The sequence below is a fragment of the Oncorhynchus tshawytscha genome, linkage group LG25, assembly GCF_018296145.1.
Source record: "Oncorhynchus tshawytscha isolate Ot180627B linkage group LG25, Otsh_v2.0, whole genome shotgun sequence".
Taxonomy (NCBI): domain Eukaryota; kingdom Metazoa; phylum Chordata; class Actinopteri; order Salmoniformes; family Salmonidae; genus Oncorhynchus; species Oncorhynchus tshawytscha.
This window is the reverse complement of record NC_056453.1, coordinates 36,719,299-36,740,449: the sequence shown is the minus strand read 5'-3', so window position 1 is coordinate 36,740,449 and position 21,151 is coordinate 36,719,299. Positions and strand designations below refer to the sequence as shown.

Here is a 21,151-nt window from a genome sequence, read left to right as displayed (position 1 = left end):
AGGTTATGTCGATATAGGACTCATTTTACTGTGGATATAGATCATTTTGTACCCGTTTCCTCCAGCATCTTCACAAGGTCCTTTGCTGTTGTTCTGGGATTGATTTGCACTTTTCGCACCAAAGTATGTTCATCTCTAGGAGACAGAACGCGTCTCCTTCCTGAGCGATATTATCACGCCCTGGACATAGAGGGGCTTTTTATTCCCTATTTTGGTTAGGCCAGGGTATGACTAGGGTGGGCGTTCTATGTTCTTTTTCTAAGTTTTTGTATTTCTGTGTGTTTGGCCGGGTATGGTTCTCAATCAGGGACAGCTGTCTGTCGTTGTCTCTGATTGAGAAACATACTTAAGCAGTCTGTTTTCCCCCAATGGGTTGTGGGCAGTTGTCTTCTGTGTCTGTGTTTTCACCATACAGAACTGTTTTGATTTTCGTTGTTTCACGGTTGTTATTTTGTGTTCTGTCATAATAAATGTAACATGGACACGTACCACGCTGCATATTGGCCTGATCCTTCCTGTTCCTGAAGAAGATCGTTACAGGTATGATGGCTGCGTGGTCCCATGGTGTTTATACTTGCGTACTATTGTTTGTACAGATGAACGTAGTACCTTCAGGCATATGGACATTTCTCCCAAGGATGAACCAGACTTGTGAAGGTCTACAATTTTTTTTCTGAGGTGTTGGCTGATTTCTTTTGATTTTCACTTGATGTCAAGCAAAGAGGCACTGAGTTTGAAGGTAGGCCTTGAAATACATCCACAGGTACACCTCCAATTGACTCACATTATGTCAATTAGCCTATCAGAAGCTTCTAAAGCCATGAAATACTTTCCTGGAATTTTCCAAGCTGTTTAAAGGCACAGTCAACTTAGTGTATGTAAACTTCTGACCCACTGGAATTGTGATACAATATGTGAAATAATCTGTCTGTAAACAATTGTTGTGAAAATGACTTGTGTCATGCACAAAGTAGATGTCCTAACCGACTTGCCAAAACTATAGTTTGTTAACAAGAGATTTGTGGAGTGGTTGAAACACGAGTTTTAATGACTCCAACCTAAGTGTATGTAAACTTCTGACCTCAACTGTATTTAAAATACTGTCACAAAGAGCACATGTTCATCTTCATAAAAAACTGCTTTTCCCATCTCAAGAGGATAAATAAATAAATGACCATAGTAAGTGCCTATCAAGTGCCAAATAAAGTAACAGGATGAACCATAACAGGGTTGACAAATTCTTCTTAAATCAGCCATAAATCCCCTTGTGACCGGGGGAATGGATACATGTTATGTGCAACGAAAAATGAAATTGTTAAAACATCTCTAGACTGTCTATCTATGTTATCCTCGACCCGCTTTTTTTTCCCACCACAAAATGGCCGAAGAGTAGATCCATCTCACCTGCTTTTACTCTGTGGTTTGACTATCAGATGTTCGATGTATCTTTAGATTATTTTAAAAGGGAATAGTTTCACCATATTAAAATGAGAGTTCAGACAATGTAACAGAGTGGACCTTAACATGAAGGGCAGATGGAAATGAATTACTAATCACATTAAATAAATAACAATCTTCAGAAATGACTGTCAATGCAAAAAAAATGCTTTACAAAGGCTTTACAATGTTAAACTTGGAGTAATGTTGGGATTAAGTGGGTTAAAATCTTCCTAGAAGTGACAGCTTTGACAGAGGGACATTTTGATACTTCAGCCTTTATTCATATAAAACATCTGATTGATTGAATTCTCCATGTAGTCTATAGTAAAGATCACTTAATTTAATATAACAGGCTTTTAAAATCAAATATTGGTGCACAATTTCTACTTAAAATATCAAAAGGACCTCATTTCGTGGAATGACTCAGAAACCATGTGGGACCCTTCACAACTGTTAATTATCCTTCAGCTGAGTCTGATGCTTGATTCAGAGCTCTACTCCATCCTGTTGGATAAGTAGCAGACGAGAGGAGAACTCTACTAAATGGGTTCTGCTGTCTACAGGGTCCCTCATCACACACCTATCCACCAATATGGGTCCTGCAGAGGTGCCTGGGTCAAACGCACACATACACAGATAGATGAAGACACACACAGGAGTAGGCACACAGACACACACAGGAGTAGGCACACACGGATAGATGAAGACACACACAGGAGTAGGCACACAGCCACACACAGGAGTAGGCACACAGACACACACAGGAGTAGGCACACAGACACACACAGGAGTAGGCACACAGACACACACAGGAGTAGGCACACAGACACACACAGGAGTAGGCACACAGACACACACAGGAGTAGGCACACAGACACGGATAGATGAAGACACACACAGGAGTAGGCACACAGACACACACAGGAGTAGGCACACAGACACACACAGGAGTAGGCACACAGACACACACAGGAGTAGGCACACAGACACACACAGGAGTAGGCACACAGACACACACAGGAGTAGGCACACAGACACACACAGGAGTAGGCACACAGACACACACAGGAGTAGGCACACAGACACACACAGGAGTAGGCACACAGACACACACAGGAGTAGGCACACAGACACACACAGGAGTAGGCACACAGACACACACAGGAGTAGGCACACAGACACACACAGGAGTAGGCACACAGACACACACAGGAGCACACAGACACACACAGGCACACAGACACACACAGGAGTAGGCACACAGACACACACAGGACACACACAGTAGGCACACAGACACACACAGGAGTAGGCACACAGACACACACAGGAGTAGGCACACAGACACACACAGGAGTAGGCACACAGACACACACAGGAGTAGGCACACAGACACACACAGGAGTAGCACACAGCACACAGACACACACAGGAGTAGGCACACAGACACACACAGGAGTAGGCACACAGACACACACAGGAGTAGGCACACAGACACACACAGGAGTAGGCACACAGACACACACAGGAGTAGGCACACAGACACACACAGGAGTAGGCACACAGACACACACAGGAGTAGGCACACAGACACACACAGGAGTAGGCACACAGACACACACAGGAGTAGGCACACAGACACACACAGGAGTAGGCACACAGACACACACAGGAGTAGGCACACAGACACACACAGGAGTAGGCACACAGACACACACAGGAGTAGGCACACAGACACACACACAGGAGTAGGCACACAGACACACACAGGAGTAGGCACACAGACACACACAGGAGTAGGCACACAGCACACACACACACAGGAGTAGGCACACAGACACACACAGGAGTAGGCACACAGACACACACAGGAGTAGGCACACAGACACACACAGGAGTAGGCACACAGACACACACAGGAGTAGGCACACAGACACACACAGGAGTAGGCACACAGACACACACAGGAGTAGGCACACAGACACACACAGGAGTAGGCACACAGACACACACAGGAGTAGGCACACAGACACACACACACGGATAGATGAAGACACGCATACACACAAAGGAAAGCTGCAGGAGATCTTAGAGATTGGAATTTGTTAGAGACTGCTAGACACACACACGCTCACTCACTCACTCCCACACACACACGCGACAGGAAGTTACAGGAGGTCGTACATACTGGGTCTTTATAGACACACAGTTTAGTTAAACTGATGGGATTATATAGAATAACATACTGTCTCATTAACTGAAAAGGTTCAGGAAAAATGGTCTGTTCGAGAAAAAAAAAAGCTTTTATGCTTGTCTTTACAATGAGTGTATAGACTTGGTCAGAGATCTGCTGTCTGCCAACTGTTGCTACTAGCAACAAGTTAAATGTCGTCTTTTTGTGCATCACTTGCTGCAATCTAATGTCACCATAACCCATTAACGGTTTCCTGTATACAATGAATGAATGAGATGCTCAGAAAGACAGCCGGCTTTTGAAAGGGAAAGGACGGAGGCAGACATTTTATTAATGTTCACTCTATTCCTGCTGAGCAACATAAACGTTCTTACCTGTAGCTCTTCACAGGTCCTTGGTTTTCAATGAGGAAGTCTTGGACATTCTGACCGGGAATGAATGACAAGATTAGTATTATTTGTGAGTTGACAGCTGTCTCCAATACTCTATTTCCTATATGGTGTGCTACTTTTGACCAGGGCCCATGCATAGGGCCCATACATAGGGCCCAAGCATAGGGCCCATACATAGGGCCCATAGCATAGGGCCCATGCATAGGGCCCAAACATGGCTCTTGTCAAAATTAGGGCACTATAAAGAAAATAGGGTGCCATTTGGGACACATCCGATGAGACCACATTTCTGAACACCACAAGCCTATTTATCAGATCTGGGAATAAATACTATTTAAGATATTTCAATGACATTCACATACATTTCGAAGTAAGTACTTGATATTTTTTATTTTGATATTTATTTCCAAATACCGTTGGAAATTATTGGTATGTATTTACAAATACTCAAATACACAGACACATTTTCTTTTTCAAATAAAAAATAGACCATTCTTAGGTGTCATTTTAAGGCCGCAAAATGTGAAGACTGTGCAAGGGGTGTGTAAACTTTCACTAGGCACTGTACCTCCACGAAGTTGAGCAGTTTACCCATGGACACCTCAAAACCCTTTTTGGCCTCCTCGTTCTTCCTTAGTTGACACTCCAGAACGGCCACTCTCTTCTTCAGTTCCTCTGTCTCATCCTATCAGAAAGGACAACAACACAGAGATCAGGTCGTCAGCTTGGAATTTACTGAATGGCCTACATCTGGATGAGTTTTCAAGTTGAAAGATTGGCTGTATTTTCAGTAGGGCTGTCATAGCTACTCAGTTCATTTTTTGTATTTTAGTGCACAATTATTATTTTTTATCGTGACTAATCGTATTGTCTGGAAGCGTAGAAAATACACTGAAAACAAGTTGACATTGAGGTTAATGAAAGCGTGCTTTATCAATTTACCTGATTTTTCTAACTGTTACTTTGGACAAAATCAAGTTGTCAATATTCTTGTAATGCTTTTTGTATAAAGAATCTTAAATTACAGCTCAATTTGAGCAAATTCTGAATTTGCGATTAATCTTGATAAACCACAGCAAATCCTGTTATGAACACAATAAAAAATATATTTTTACAGCCCTAATTTTCAATAGTGACATTTTCAATAAAGTGTCATTCATTGATGATAGTTTATCATTTTATAAACTATTGCAAACTAATCTATTGACTTTTCTGTGACTGCTAAAAGTGATACTACTTTGTTTGTTTATAAACACTTTTCCATTGACGTACTATACTACTGTATGTACTCTGAGTGCCAAAAGAGTGACTGGTGATGTAATCATGGTCCAGGTACTGGTCGCTAGCCAGATCAGTACAAATAACCTGACAACTTTAAATGAACGTCACTGAGCTTCAACATCAATACATTAATGATGCAGCAGGAGCAGCTCTGGTCCTGAATAATACAAGTCAAATGCTGACCCACTTTTACTGAACAGGACAGAGAGAAAACCTGGAGTGGTTTCACATACATGAGGATTGGAGATCTGGAGGGGACTCACACAGTAAGGAAGGGTGGGGAGTGACAGGAGAGAAAGGAAAAGCAAGGAGAGGAGATGATGTTAAGAATGAGGGAGAAGCTTTAACTTATTTTACCCACACATGGAAGCAGGGAATCCTAGCAGGTAGAGGGGAAAACCAGGAGCTTTGCTTAGCACAGCACAGGGGCGAGGGAGGGACCTGGAAGATGGCGCCGACAGACATGGCAGCTCAGCTTCCAGTTTCTTAGCAACTTTGCAGAATTTTGTTTTTTTGTACATTTTTACATTATAAGGCCAGAACTTTTTTTGTTATTACATATAGCCGGAAAAAAACTTTTAGATATCAGAGCTACAGTAATTCACCAGCATTACGACCAGAAAAACAACTTTCCCGAATCTGATCTTTTGTTTTTACCCCCCAGATTATTGAACTTATCCCAGAGGCCGCTCCAAGACGCTGCTGGTGGAAAAGAGGTATTCAGAATTTACTTCAAGTCCGACTCAGGAGGCGTACACACCATCCACAGCTTCCGAGTATTTAACTTGCTAAAGTTCAGTCCTTGGACAATAAAGTACAAGAACTCAGGGCGAGGATTTCCTTCCAGAGAGACATCAGGGACTGTAACATTCTCTGTTTCACGGAATCATGGCTCTCTCCGGATATACTCTCCCCGTCCATAAAGCCAGCTGGGTTCTCAGTACATCGCGCAGACAGGAATAAAGAACTCTCCGGGAAGAAGAAAGGCGAGGGTGTATGTTTCATGATTAACAACTCTTGGTGTGATTGTGATAACGTACAGGAACTGAAGTCCTTTTGATCAGGCGACCTAGAATATCTCACAAACAAATGTCGACCAAATTACCTCCCAAAATAATTATCTGCAGTTATAGTCACAGCCGTGTATTTTCCCCTTCAAGTCGATACCACGACGGCCCTCAAGGAACTACATTTGACTTTGTGCAAACTGGAAACCACATATCCCGAGGCCGCATTTATTGTAGCTGAGGATTATAACAAAGCAAATTTGAGGAAAACGCTACCGAAGTTTTATCAACACATTGGTTGTAGTACTCATGCTACAAAAACTCTCGACCATTGTTACTCTCCCTTCCGGGATGGCTACAAGGCCCTCCCTTCAGCAAATCAGATCACGACTCCATTCTGCTTCTCCCTTGCTATAGGCAGAAACTCAAACAGGAAGTGCCCGTGCAAGGTTTCTATTCAATGCTGGTCTGACCAATCAGAATCCATGCTTCAAGATTGTTTTGATCACGCAGACTGGGATATGTTCCGGGTTGCCCCTGAGGATAACATTGACGTATACACGGACACGGTGACTGAGTTCATTAAGGAAGTGCAGAGGGAATGTTGTTCCCACTGTGACTATTAAAACCTACCCAAACCAAAAACCGTGGTTAGATGGCAGCATTCGCGCAAAACTGAAAACGTAAACGTAAATTTAACGGCAAGGTGACTGGGAATTTGGTAGAATACAAACAATTCAATGGCTCAGGCACAAACAGTTGAAGTCGGAAGTTAACATACACCTTAGCCAAATACATTTAAACTCAGTTTTTCATAATTCCCTGTTTTAGGTCAGTTAGGATTACTTTATTTTAAGAATGTGACATCTCAGAATAATAGTTGAGAGAATGATTTCATTCAGCTTTTATTTTTTTCATCACATTCCCAGTGGGTCAGAAATGTACATGCATTCAATTAGTATTTGGTAGCATTGCCTTTAAATTGCTTAACTTGAGTCAAATGTTTCGGGTAGCCTTCCACAAGCTTCCCACCATAAGTTGGGTGAATTTTGGCCCATTCCTCCTGACAGAGCTGTTGTAACTGAGTCAGGTTTGTAGGCCTCCTTGCTCGCACACGCTTTTTCAGTTCTTGAGGTCAGGGCTTTGACATGGCCACTCCAATACCTTGACTTTGTTTCCATTTTGCCACAACTTTGGAAGTATGCTGGGGTCATTGTCCATTTAGAAGACCCATTTGCAACCAAGCTTTAACTTTCAGACGGATGTCTTGATGTTGCTTCAATATATCCTCATGATGCCATCTATTTTGTGGAGTGCACCAGTCCCTCCTGCAGCAAAGCACCCCCACAACATGATTCTGCCACCCCCGTGCTTCATGGTTGGGATGGTGTTCTTCGGCTTGCAAGCATCCCCCTTTTTCCTCCAAACATAACGATGGTCATTATGGCCAAACTGAAAGGCCGCTCATTTTTGTTTCATCAGACCAGAGGACATTTCTCCAAAAAGTACGATCTTTGTCACCATGTGCAGTAGCAAACCGTAGTCTGGCTTTTTTATGGCTGTTTTGGAGCAGTGGCTTCTTCCTTGCTGAGAAGCCTTTCAGGTTATGTCGATATAGGACTTTTATTGTGAATATAGATACGTTTGTACCTGTTTCCTCCAGCATCTTCACAAGGTCCTTTGCTGTTGTTCTGGGATTGATTTGCACTTTTCACACCAAAGTACATTCATATCTAGGAGACAGAACGTGTCTCCTTCCTGAGCGGTATGACAGCTGCATGGTCCCATGGTGTTTATACTTGCATACTATTGTTTGTACAGATGAACATGGTACCTTCAGGCGTTTGGAAATTGCTCCCAAGTATGAACCAGACTTGTGGAAGTCTACAAAAAACACTTCTGAGGTGTTGGTTGATTTCTTTTGATTTTCCCATGATGTCAAGCAAAGAGGCACTGAGTTTGAAGGTAGACCTTGAAATACATCCACAGGTACACCTCAAATTGACTCAAATGATGTCAATTAGCCTATCAGAAGCTTCTGAAGCCATGACATACTTTTCTGGAATTTTCCAAGCTGTTTAAAGGCACAGTCAACTTAGTGTATGTAAACTTCTGACCCACTGGAATTGTGATACAATATGTGAAATAATCCGTCTGTAAACAATTGTTGTAAAAATTACTTGTGTCATGCACAAAGTAGATGTCCTAACCGACTTGCCAAAACTATAGTTTGTTAACAAGAGATTTGTGGAGTAGTTGAAAAACGAGTTTTAATGACTCCAACCTAAGAGTAGGTAAACTTCCGACTTCAACTGTATATGGCAGGGTCTACAGACAATCCCGGCTTACAAAGGGAAAACCAGCCTCATCGCAGACACTAATGTCTTGCTTCTGGACAAGCTAAACATCTTCCTTACCCGCTTTGAGGATAACACATTCCCACCGTCATGGTCCGCTCGCAAGGACTGTGGGCTCTCGTTCTCCGTGGCCGACGTGAGTAAGACATTTAAGTGTGTTAACCCTCACAAGACTGCAGGTCTAGACGGTATCCCTAGCCGCGTCTTCAAAGCATGCACAGAGTGTTTACGGACATATTCAATCTCCCCCTATCTTAGTCTGAAGGCACCCACTTGCTTCAAGATGTCCACCATTCTTCCTGTACCCAAGAAAGCAAAGGTAACTGAACTAAATCGACTATCGACACGTAGCACTCACTTCTGTCATCATGAAGTGATTTGAGAGGCTAGTTAAGGATCATATCACCTCCACCTTACTTGACACCATAGATGCACCTCAATTTGCATACCGCCCCGATAGATCCACAGATGATGCAATCGCCATTGCACCTCACACTGCCTTTGCTTTCTTGGGCAAACTAACTGCCCTCCAGGACACCTACACCACCCGATGTTACAGGAAGGCCATAAAGATCATCAAGGACATCAACCACCCGAGCCACTGCCTGTTCACCCCGCTATCATCCAGAAGGCGAGGTCAGTACATGTGCATCAAAGCTGGGACCGAGAGACTGAAAAACAGCTTCTATCTCAAGGCCATCAGACTGTTAAACAGCCACCACTAACATTGAGTGGCTGCTGCCAACACACTGACTCAACTCCAGCCACTTTAATAATGGGAATTGATGGGAAATGATGTAAATATATCACTAGCCACTTTAAACAATGCTACCTTATATAATGTTTACATACCCTACATTATTCATCTCATATGCATACGTATATACTGTACTCTATATCATCGACTGCATCCTTATGTAATACATGTATCACTAGCCACTTTAACTATGCCACTTTGTTTACATACTCATCTCATATGTATATACTGTACTCGATATCAGCTACTGTATCTTGCCTATGCTGCTCTGTACCATCACTCATTCATATATCCTTATGTACATATTCTTTATCCCCTTACACTGTGTATAAGACAGTAGTTTTGGAATTGTTAGTTAGATTACTTGTTGGTTATTACTGCATTGTCGGAACTAGAAGCACAAGCATTTCGCTACACTCGCATTAACATCTGCTAACCATGTGTATGTGACAAATAAAATTTGATTTGATTTGATTTATCCCATCTGGACAAGAGGAATACACCATAGTACCCTCCAAGCTCATCATCAAGATGGAGGCCCTGGGTCTGAACCCCACCCTGTGCAACTGGGTCCTGGACTTCCTGATGGGCTGCCCCCAGGTGGTGAAGGTAGGAAACAACACCTCCACTCCGCTGATCCTCAACACAGGGGCCCCACATGGGTGTGTTCTCAGCCCCCTCCTCTACTCCCTGTTCATCCATGACTGCGTGGTCACACATGCTTCCAACTCGATCATCAAGTTTGCAGACGACACGACAGTAGTAGGTCTGATTACCAACAATGATGAGACAGCCTACAGGGAGGAGGTGAGGGCCCTGGGAGTGTGGTGGCAGGAAAATAACCTCTCCCTCAATGTCAACAAAACAAAGGAGATGATCGTGGACTTCAGGAGACAGCAGAGCGAGCTAGCCCCTATCCACATCGACGGGACCGCAGTGGAGGAGGTGAAAAGCTTCAAGTTCCTCTGCGTACACATCACTGACGATATGAAATTGTCCACCCACACAGACAGTGTGGTGAAGAAGGTGCAACAGTGTCTTTTCAACCTTAGGAGGCTGAAGAAATCCGGCTTGGCCCATAAGACCCTCAAACTTTTACAGATGTACAATTGAGAGCATCTTGTTGGGCTGTATCACCGCCTAATATGACAACTGCACCGTCCACACCCGGAAGGGCTCTCCAGAGGGTGGTGCAGTCTGCCCAAAGCATCACCGGGGGCACACTGCCTGCCCTCCAGGACACCTACAGAACCCGATGTCACAGGAAGATCAAAAAGATAATTAATGACATAAACCACCCGAGCCACGGCCTGTTCACAACGCTACCATCCAGAGGTCGAGGTCAGTACAGGTCAGTACAGGTAAAGCTGTGACCGAGAGACTGAAAAGCAGCTTCTATCTCAAGCTCATCAGACTGTTAAATATCCATTACTAGCCAGCTACCACCTGGTTACTCAACCCTGCACCTTAGAGGCTGCTGCCCTATAAACATAGACATGGAATCACTGGTCACTTTAATAATGTTTACATACTGTTTTACTAATTTCATATGTATATACTGTACTCTACTGTATTTTAGTCAATGCCACTCAGACATTGTTTGTCCTAATATTTATATATTTCTTAATTCCATTATTTTACTTTTAGATGTGTGTATTGTTGTGAATTGTTAGATACTACTGTATTGTTGGAGCTAGGAACACAAGCATTATGTGTATGTGACCAGTAACATTTTCATTGATTTGATTTGGAGTGGACTTTACCTAGCAGCACTGGGGAGGGGAGGAACCTGGAACAGACTTTACCTAGCAGCCCTGGGGAGGGGAGGAACCTGGAACAGACTTTACCTAGCAGCACCCTGGAACAGACTTTACCTAGCAGCCCTGGGGAGGGGAGGAACCTGGAACAGACTTTACCTAGCAGCACTGGGGAGAGGAGGAACCTGGAACAGACTTTACCTAGCAGCCCTGGGGAGGGGAGGAACCTGGAACAGACTTTACCTAGCAGCCCACTGGGGCAGGGGAGGAACCTGGAACAGACTTTACCTAGCAGCCCTGGGGAGGGGAGGAACCTGGAACAGACTTTACCTAGCAGCACTGGGGAGAGGAGGAACCTGGAACGGACTTTACCTAGCAGCACTGGGGAGGGGAGGAACCTGGAGCGATGGGGCAGTAGCTCGCGGGTCTGCGTACACACATCCGTACCCACACATGCAGTCAGTTAGCCTAGTAAGCAAAACATTGTAGCGGCCTCCCTCTTGACAGCGAAGAGAAAAACATTTTAGAGTTCATTTCCTGCAATTCTACACATTTTGCCATGGGGCATTGAGGAAATGTTGCAGTTTTGGAGCAAGTTGCACCTTGTGTGTTCTACTATTATAACTCTCAACAGCAGTTTTTGGAAATGGATCTGCGGGCCTACAAAAGGGGAGCCGCGGGCCGCTTGTTCCTCATCCCTGCCTTAAAGCAAGTTAATAATACTTGTGGTTGAGTCGTTGCGGACATCTTGCTTCTGGACAAACTAAACACCTTCTTTGCCCACTTTGAGGATAACCCAGTGCCACCGACATATTGCGCTCCCAGGGACTGTGGGCTCTCGTTCTCCGTGGCCGCCGACGTCAGTAAGACATTTAAGCGTGCATGTGATACATGTTAATAATACATGTGGTCGAGGAGTAGACTGTTATTCATTCCAACAGGGGAATGTAGTGTAGACTGTTATTCATTCCAATAGGGGAATGTAGTGTAGACTGTTACCTCAGACTGGGCACAGGTTTAATAGGCCCCACACACGGACGGACGGACAGTGAAGTCTGTTAGCTCAGACTGGGTTTAATAGGCCCCACACACGGACGGACGGACAGTGAAGTCTGTTACCTCAGACTGGGTTTAATAGGCCCCACACACGGACGGACAGTGAAGTCTGTTAGCTCAGACTGGGCACAGGTTCAATAGGCCCCACACACGGACAGTGAAGTCTGTTAGCTCAGACTGGGCACAGGTTTAATAGGCCCCACACACGGACGGACGGACGGACAGTGAAGTCTGTTACCTCAGACTGGGTTTATAGGCCCCACACACGGACGGACGGACAGTGAAGTCTGTTACCTCAGACTGGGTTTATAGGCCCCACACACGGACGGACGGACGGACGGACAGTGAAGTCTGTTACCTCAGACTGGGTTTATAGGCCCCACACACGGACGGACGGACAGTGAAGTCTGTTACCTCAGACTGGGTTTATAGGCCCCACACACGAACGGACGGACAGTGAAGTCTGTTACCTCAGACTGGGTTTATAGGCCCCACACACGAACGGACGGACAGTGAAGTCTGTTACCTCAGACTGGGTTTATAGGCCCCACACACGAACGGACGGACAGTGAAGTCTGTTACCTCAGACTGGGTTTATAGGCCCCACACACGAACGGACGGACAGTGAAGTCTGTTACCTCAGACTGGGTTTATAGGCCCCACACACGAACGGACGGACAGTGAAGTCTGTTACCTCAGACTGGGTTTATAGGCCCCACACACGAACGGACGGACAGTGAAGTCTGTTACCTCAGACTGGGTTTATAGGCCCCACACACGAACGGACGGACAGTGAAGTCTGTTACCTCAGACTGGGTTTATAGGCCCCACACACGAACGGACGGACAGTGAAGTCTGTTACCTCAGACTGGGTTTATAGGCCCCACACACGAACGGACGGACAGTGAAGTCTGTTACCTCAGACTGGGTTTATAGGCCCCACACACGAACGGACGGACAGTGAAGTCTGTTACCTCAGACTGGGTTTATAGGCCCCACACACGAACGGACGGACAGTGAAGTCTGTTACCTCAGACTGGGTTTATAGGCCCCACACACGAACGGACGGACAGTGAAGTCTGTTACCTCAGACTGGGTTTATAGGCCCCACACACGAACGGACGGACAGTGAAGTCTGTTACCTCAGACTGGGTTTATAGGCCCCACACACGAACGGACGGACAGTGAAGTCTGTTACCTCAGACTGGGTTTATAGGCCCCCACACACGAACGGACGGACAGTGAAGTCTGTTACCTCAGACTGGGTTTATAGGCCCCACACACGAACGGACGGACAGTGAAGTCTGTTACCTCAGACTGGGTTTATAGGCCCCACACACGAACGGACGGACAGTGAAGTCTGTTACCTCAGACTGGGTTTATAGGCCCCCACACACGAACGGACGGACAGTGAAGTCTGTTACCTCAGACTGGGTTTATAGGCCCCACACACGAACGGACGGACAGTGAAGTCTGTTACCTCAGACTGGGTTTATAGGCCCCACACACGAACGGACGGACAGTGAAGTCTGTTACCTCAGACTGGGTTTATAGGCCCCACACACGAACGGACGGACAGTGAAGTCTGTTACCTCAGACTGGGTTTATAGGCCCCACACACGAACGGACGGACAGTGAAGTCTGTTACCTCAGACTGGGTTTATAGGCCCCACACACGAACGGACGGACAGTGAAGTCTGTTACCTCAGACTGGGTTTATAGGCCCCACACACGAACGGACGGACAGTGAAGTCTGTTACCTCAGACTGGGTTTATAGGCCCCACACACGAACGGACGGACAGTGAAGTCTGTTACCTCAGACTGGGTTTATAGGCCCCACACACGAACGGACGGACAGTGAAGTCTGTTACCTCAGACTGGGTTTATAGGCCCCACACACGAACGGACGGACAGTGAAGTCTGTTACCTCAGACTGGGTTTATAGGCCCCACACGGACGAACGGACGGACAGTGAAGTCTGTTACCTCAGACTGGGTTTATAGGCCCCACACACGAACGGACGGACAGTGAAGTCTGTTACCTCAGACTGGGTTTATAGGCCCCACACACGAACGGACGGACAGTGAAGTCTGTTACCTCAGACTGGGTTTATAGGCCCCACACACGGACGGACGGACAGTGAAGTCTGTTACCTCAGACTGGGTTTATAGGCCCCACACACGAACGGACGGACAGTGAAGTCTGTTACCTCAGACTGGGTTTATAGGCCCCACACACGAACGGACGGACAGTGAAGTCTGTTACCTCAGACTGGGTTTATAGGCCCCACACACGAACGGACGGACAGTGAAGTCTGTTACCTCAGACTGGGTTTATAGGCCCCACACACGAACGGACGGACAGTGAAGTCTGTTACCTCAGACTGGGTTTATAGGCCCCACACACGAACGGACGGACAGTGAAGTCTGTTACCTCAGACTGGGTTTATAGGCCCCACACACGAACGGACGGACAGTGAAGTCTGTTACCTCAGACTGGGTTTATAGGCCCCACACACGAACGGACGGACAGTGAAGTCTGTTACCTCAGACTGGGTTTATAGGCCCCACACACGAACGGACGGACAGTGAAGTCTGTTACCTCAGACTGGGTTTATAGGCCCCACACACGAACGGACGGACAGTGAAGTCTGTTACCTCAGACTGGGTTTATAGGCCCCACACACGAACGGACGGACAGTGAAGTCTGTTACCTCAGACTGGGTTTATAGGCCCCACACACGAACGGACGGACAGTGAAGTCTGTTACCTCAGACTGGGTTTATAGGCCCCACACACGAACGGACGGACAGTGAAGTCTGTTACCTCAGACTGGGTTTATAGGCCCCACACACGAACGGACGGACAGTGAAGTCTGTTACCTCAGACTGGGTTTATAGGCCCCACACACGAACGGACGGACAGTGAAGTCTGTTACCTCAGACTGGGTTTATAGGCCCCACACACGAACGGACGGACAGTGAAGTCTGTTACCTCAGACTGGGTTTATAGGCCCCACACACGAACGGACGGACAGTGAAGTCTGTTACCTCAGACTGGGTTTATAGGCCCCACACACGAACGGACGGACAGTGAAGTCTGTTACCTCAGACTGGGTTTATAGGCCCCACACGAACGGACGGACAGTGAAGTCTGTTACCTCAGACTGGGTTTATAGGCCCCACACACGAACGGACGGACAGTGAAGTCTGTTACCTCAGACTGGGTTTATAGGCCCCACACACGAACGGACGGACAGTGAAGTCTGTTACCTCAGACTGGGTTTATAGGCCCCACACACGAACGGACGGACAGTGAAGTCTGTTACCTCAGACTGGGTTTATAGGCCCCACACACGAACGGACGGACAGTGAAGTCTGTTACCTCAGACTGGGTTTATAGGCCCCACACACGAACGGACGGACAGTGAAGTCTGTTACCTCAGACTGGGTTTATAGGCCCCACACACGAACGGACGGACAGTGAAGTCTGTTACCTCAGACTGGGTTTATAGGCCCCACACACGAACGGACGGACAGTGAAGTCTGTTACCTCAGACTGGGTTTATAGGCCCCACACACGAACGGACGGACAGTGAAGTCTGTTACCTCAGACTGGGTTTATAGGCCCCACACACGAACGGACGGACAGTGAAGTCTGTTACCTCAGACTGGGTTTATAGGCCCCACACACGGACGGACGGACAGTGAAGTCTGTTACCTCAGACTGGGTTTATAGGCCCCACACACGAACGGACGGACAGTGAAGTCTGTTACCTCAGACTGGGTTTATAGGCCCCACACACGAACGGACGGACAGTGAAGTCTGTTACCTCAGACTGGGTTTATAGGCCCCACACACGAACGGACGGACAGTGAAGTCTGTTACCTCAGACTGGGTTTATAGGCCCCACACACGAACGGACGGACAGTGAAGTCTGTTACCTCAGACTGGGTTTATAGGCCCCACACACGGAACGGACGGACAGTGAAGTCTGTTACCTCAGACTGGGTTTATAGGCCCCACACACGGACGGACGGACAGTGAAGTCTGTTACCTCAGACTGGGTTTATAGGCCCCACACACGAACGGACGGACAGTGAAGTCTGTTACCTCAGACTGGGTTTATAGGCCCCACACACGAACGGACGGACAGTGAAGTCTGTTACCTCAGACTGGGTTTATAGGCCCCACACACGAACGGACGGACAGTGAAGTCTGTTACCTCAGACTGGGTTTATAGGCCCCACACACGAACGGACGGACAGTGAAGTCTGTTACCTCAGACTGGGTTTATAGGCCCCACACACGAACGGACGGACAGTGAAGTCTGTTACCTCAGACTGGGTTTATAGGCCCCACACACGAACGGACGGACAGTGAAGTCTGTTACCTCAGACTGGGTTTATAGGCCCCCACACGAACGGACGGACAGTGAAGTCTGTTACCTCAGACTGGGTTTATAGGCCCCACACACGAACGGACGGACAGTGAAGTCTGTTACCTCAGACTGGGTTTATAGGCCCCACACACGAACGGACGGACAGTGAAGTCTGTTACCTCAGACTGGGTTTATAGGCCCCACACACGAACGGACGGACAGTGAAGTCTGTTACCTCAGACTGGGTTTATAGGCCCTGTAACACACTAAAATAAGGAAGAGGAGAGAGAGAAGGAAAGACAGTACCAGAAGAGAGCAACAAAAAAACATCTTCGCCAGGAGGTCAGAGCACTGGGTATTGGCTCTGGTCTACAGTAGTGCACTACATGAACAATAATAGCACTGTGTAGGGTATTGGCTCTGGTCTACAGTAGTGCACTACATGAACAATAATAGCACTGTGTAGGGTATTGGCTCTGGTCTACAGTAGTGCACTACATGAACAATAATAGCACTGTGTAGGGTATTGGCTCTGGTCTACAGTAGTGCACTACATGAACAATAATAGCACTGTAGGGTATTGGCTCTGGTCTACAGTAGTGCACTACATGAACAATAATAGCACTGTGTAGGGTATTGGCTCTGGTCTACAGTAGTGCACTACATGAACAATAATAGCACTGTCAGGGATTGGCTCTGGTCTACAGTAGTGCACCATGAACAATAATAGCACTGTGTAGGGTATTGGCTCTGGTCTACAGTAGTGCACTACATGAACAATAATAGCACTGTGTAGGGTATTGGCTCTGGTCTACAGTAGTGCACTACATGAACAATAATAGCACTAGGGTATTGGCTCTGGTCTACAGTAGTGCACTACATGAACAATAATAGCACTGTGTAGGGTATTGGCTCTGGTCTACAGTAGTGCACTACATGAACAATAATAGCACTGTGTAGGGTATTGGCTCTGGTCTACAGTAGTGCACTACATGAACAATAATAGCACTGTGTAGGGTATTGGCTCTGGTCTACAGTAGTGCACTACATGAACAATAATAGCACTGTGTAGGGTATTGGCTCTGGTCTACAGTAGTGCACTACATGAACAATAATAGCACTGTGTTTATTGGCTCTGGTCTACAGTAGTGCACTACATGAACAATAATAGCACTGTGTAGGGTATTGGCTCTGGTCTACAGTAGTGCACTACATGAACAATAATAGCACTGTGTAGGGTATTGGCTCTGGTCTACAGTAGTGCACTACATGAACAATAATAGCACTGTGTAGGGTATTGGCTCTGGTCTACAGTAGTGCACTACATGAACAATAATAGCACTGTGTAGGGTATTGGCTCTGGTCTACAGTAGTGCACTACATGAACAATAATAGCACTGTGTAGGGTATTGGCTCTGGTCTACAGTAGTGCACTACATGACAATAATAGCTGTAAGCACTGTGTAGGGTATTGGCTCTGGTCTACAGTAGTGCACTACATGAACAATAATAGCACTGTGTAGGGTATTGGCTCTGGTCTACAGTAGTGCACTACATGAACAATAATAGCACTGTGTAGGGTATTGGCTCTGGTCTACAGTAGTGCACTACATGAACAATAATAGCACTGTGTAGGGTATTGGCTCTGGTCTACAGTAGTGCACTACATGAACAATAATAGCACTGTGTAGGGTATTGGCTCTGGTCTACAGTAGTGCACTACATGAACAATAATAGTACAGTATTGGCTCTGGTCTACAGTAGTGCACTACATGAACAAAATAGCACTGTGTAGGGTATTGGCTCTGGTCTACAGTAGTGCACTACATGAACAATAATAGCACTGTGTAGGGTATTGGCTCTGGTCTACAGTAGTGCACTACATGAACAATAATAGCACTGTGTAGGGTATTGGCTCTGGTCTACAGTAGTGCACTACATGAACAATAATAGCACTGTGTAGGGTATTGGCTCTGGTCTACAGTAGTGCACTACATGAACAATAATAGCACTGTGTAGGGTATTGGCTCTGGTCTACAGTAGTGCACTACATGAACAATAATAGCACTGTGTAGGGTATTGGCTCTGGTCTACAGTAGTGCACTACATGAACAATAATAGCACTGTGTAGGGTATTGGCTCTGGTCTACAGTAGTGCACTACATGAACAATAATAGCACTGTGTAGGGTATTGGCTCTGGTCTACAGTAGTGCACTACATGAACAATAATAGCACTGTGTAGGGTATTGGCTCTGGTCTACAGTAGTGCACTACATGAACAATAATAGCACTGTGTAGGGTATTGGCTCTGGTCTACAGTAGTGCACTACATGAACAATAATAGCACTGTGTAGGGTATTGGCTCTGGTCTACAGTAGTGCACTACATGAACAATAATAGCACTGTGTAGGGTATTGGCTCTGGTCTACAGTAGTGCACTACATGAACAATAATAGCACTGTGTAGGGTATTGGCTCTGGTCTACAGTAGTGCACTACATGAACAATAATAGCACTGTGTAGGGTATTGGCTCTGGTCTACAGTAGTGCACTACATGAACAATAATAGTACTGTGTAGGGTATTGGCTCTGGTCTACAGTAGTGCACTACATGAACAATAATAGCACTGTGTAGGGTATTGGCTCTGGTCTACAGTAGTGCACTACATGAACAATAATAGCACTGTGTAGGGTATTGGCTCTGGTCTACAGTAGTGCACTACATGAACAATAATAGCACTGTGTAGGGTATTGGCTCTGGTCTACAGTAGTGCACTACATGAACAATAATAAGATTGTGTAGGGTATTGGCTCTGGTCTACAGTAGTGCACTACATGAACAATAATAGCACTGTGTAGGGTATTGGCTCTGGTCAAAAGTAGTGCACTGCTGTATCTAGAGAATAAAGGGTATGATTTGAGACTCAGTCTGTGTTACCTGCACCTGGCTGGACTGGCCGGGCTGCTCTGACCTCTGGGTCTGGAGCTCAGCTATCTCAGCCTCCAGGAGATGGATCACCTCCTCATAATCCATCTCCATCCCTCTGGCCTGCTTCTGGGCTGCCTCAGACAGGTGGATCCTGCTCCGCAGTGCACGGCTCTCCTCAACTCCAGACTTTACCTCCTACCATCGACAGGAGAGGACAGTTAAACAGGAACAGGGGTACAGGAGTTCCGGGAGGTGGGCTTGTTGCCTTGAGTCCAGAGTGGACCAACTTAAACTTAAATCATACGTTTGACATCTTAAATGATCGTGGCCCAGGTTACATGAAAAACCACATTGATATGGTCTTATAACCAATACCAGAGCTGGTGTTATGTCTAGTAAAATCCCAAGAGTAAACAGTACTGCGAGGAGCACGTTTTCCATACAGGCATTTGTCTATGGAATAGCCTTCCCTTGGAGATCAAGCAAATAAAAATAGCTTTAAAAAGCAGGCAAAGTTTTTCATTTAGACAAGGTTGTCTGAGTAAGAGAAACCACTCCACTGCCTCTTCCGCCCCCTACTGCTGGCCAGGTGTATTTATTTGAAGGATCGGTGTGATGTGCAATTAATAGATTGTTTTAATGTGAAATGAATATGATTGATTTTTAAGGTTAAGGAGAAGTGCTGTGAATAGTGTCACTATTTAGGATGTCAATACAAATTAATGTATTTATGGTTGTTTGTCATTTTGTCTTCTATTTTAATCATTATATGTGTTATTGTTTTTACCATCGAGAACACCTTTAGAAACAAACGTTTTAATGAATACTTTCAAGTGATATCCTGTGGGTCCACATTGTACATTTTGTTGTATATGTCGGTGTCCCAAAATAAATTAAATTCAATAGGCAAAGGTTCAGTGCATGTTGAAATTGTGAGGGAACATTTTACTGCTTGAATGAACGAACGAATGAAAGGAGGAAGGAAGGAATGAATGAACGAAAGAAAGGAGGAAGGAAGGACGGAAGGAAGGAAGGAAGGAAATAAAGAAATAAAGAAAGAATGAACGACAATGAAAAAGCAGGATGCTACATTATTTTCTCGGTTTGAATGGTACTTTGCTTCAAAACAATTATTCACTTCTTCCCGAGGATTTTAGCTGTCTGGTCATTCTCTGATGGAGGATACGTGTTCTGAAGTCATTCTCACAAGCTAGAGACAACTCGCTAGAGTAGAGAATTCGCTAGAGTAGAGACAACTCGCTAGAGTAGAGACAACTCGCTAGAGTAGAGAACTCGCTAGAATAGAGACAACTCGCTAGAGTAGAGAATGAGCTAGAGTAGAGAATTCGCTAGAGTAGAGACAACTCGCTAGAGTAGAGAACTCGCTAGAATAGAGACAACTCGCTAGAGTAGAGAACTCGCTAGAGTAGAGAACTCGCTAGAGTAGAGAACGAGCTAGAATAGAGACAAACAACTCGCTAGAGTAGAGAACTCACTAGAATAGAGACAACTCGCTAGAGTAGAGAACTCGCTAGAATAGAGACAACTCGCTAGAGTAGAGAACTCACTAGAGTAGAGACAACTCGCTAGAGTAGAGAAC

At 45.8% G+C, this 21,151-nt stretch overlaps 1 protein-coding gene across 1 annotated transcript in view; it reads right to left on the bottom strand.

Annotated features, from left to right (window-relative positions):
* The window catches only part of LOC112236147 (syntaxin-binding protein 4), a 95,544-nt gene that overhangs the window by 34,931 nt on the left and 39,462 nt on the right, over positions 1 to 21,151 (bottom strand). The window contains exons 6-8 of the mRNA XM_042306298.1: positions 19,561 to 19,746; positions 4,595 to 4,711; positions 4,009 to 4,058 (exon numbers count right to left, since the gene is read on the bottom strand). Coding sequence (XP_042162232.1) covers positions 4,009 to 4,058; positions 4,595 to 4,711; positions 19,561 to 19,746 — 353 coding nt within the window. The remainder of the gene's footprint in view (positions 1 to 4,008; positions 4,059 to 4,594; positions 4,712 to 19,560; positions 19,747 to 21,151) is intronic.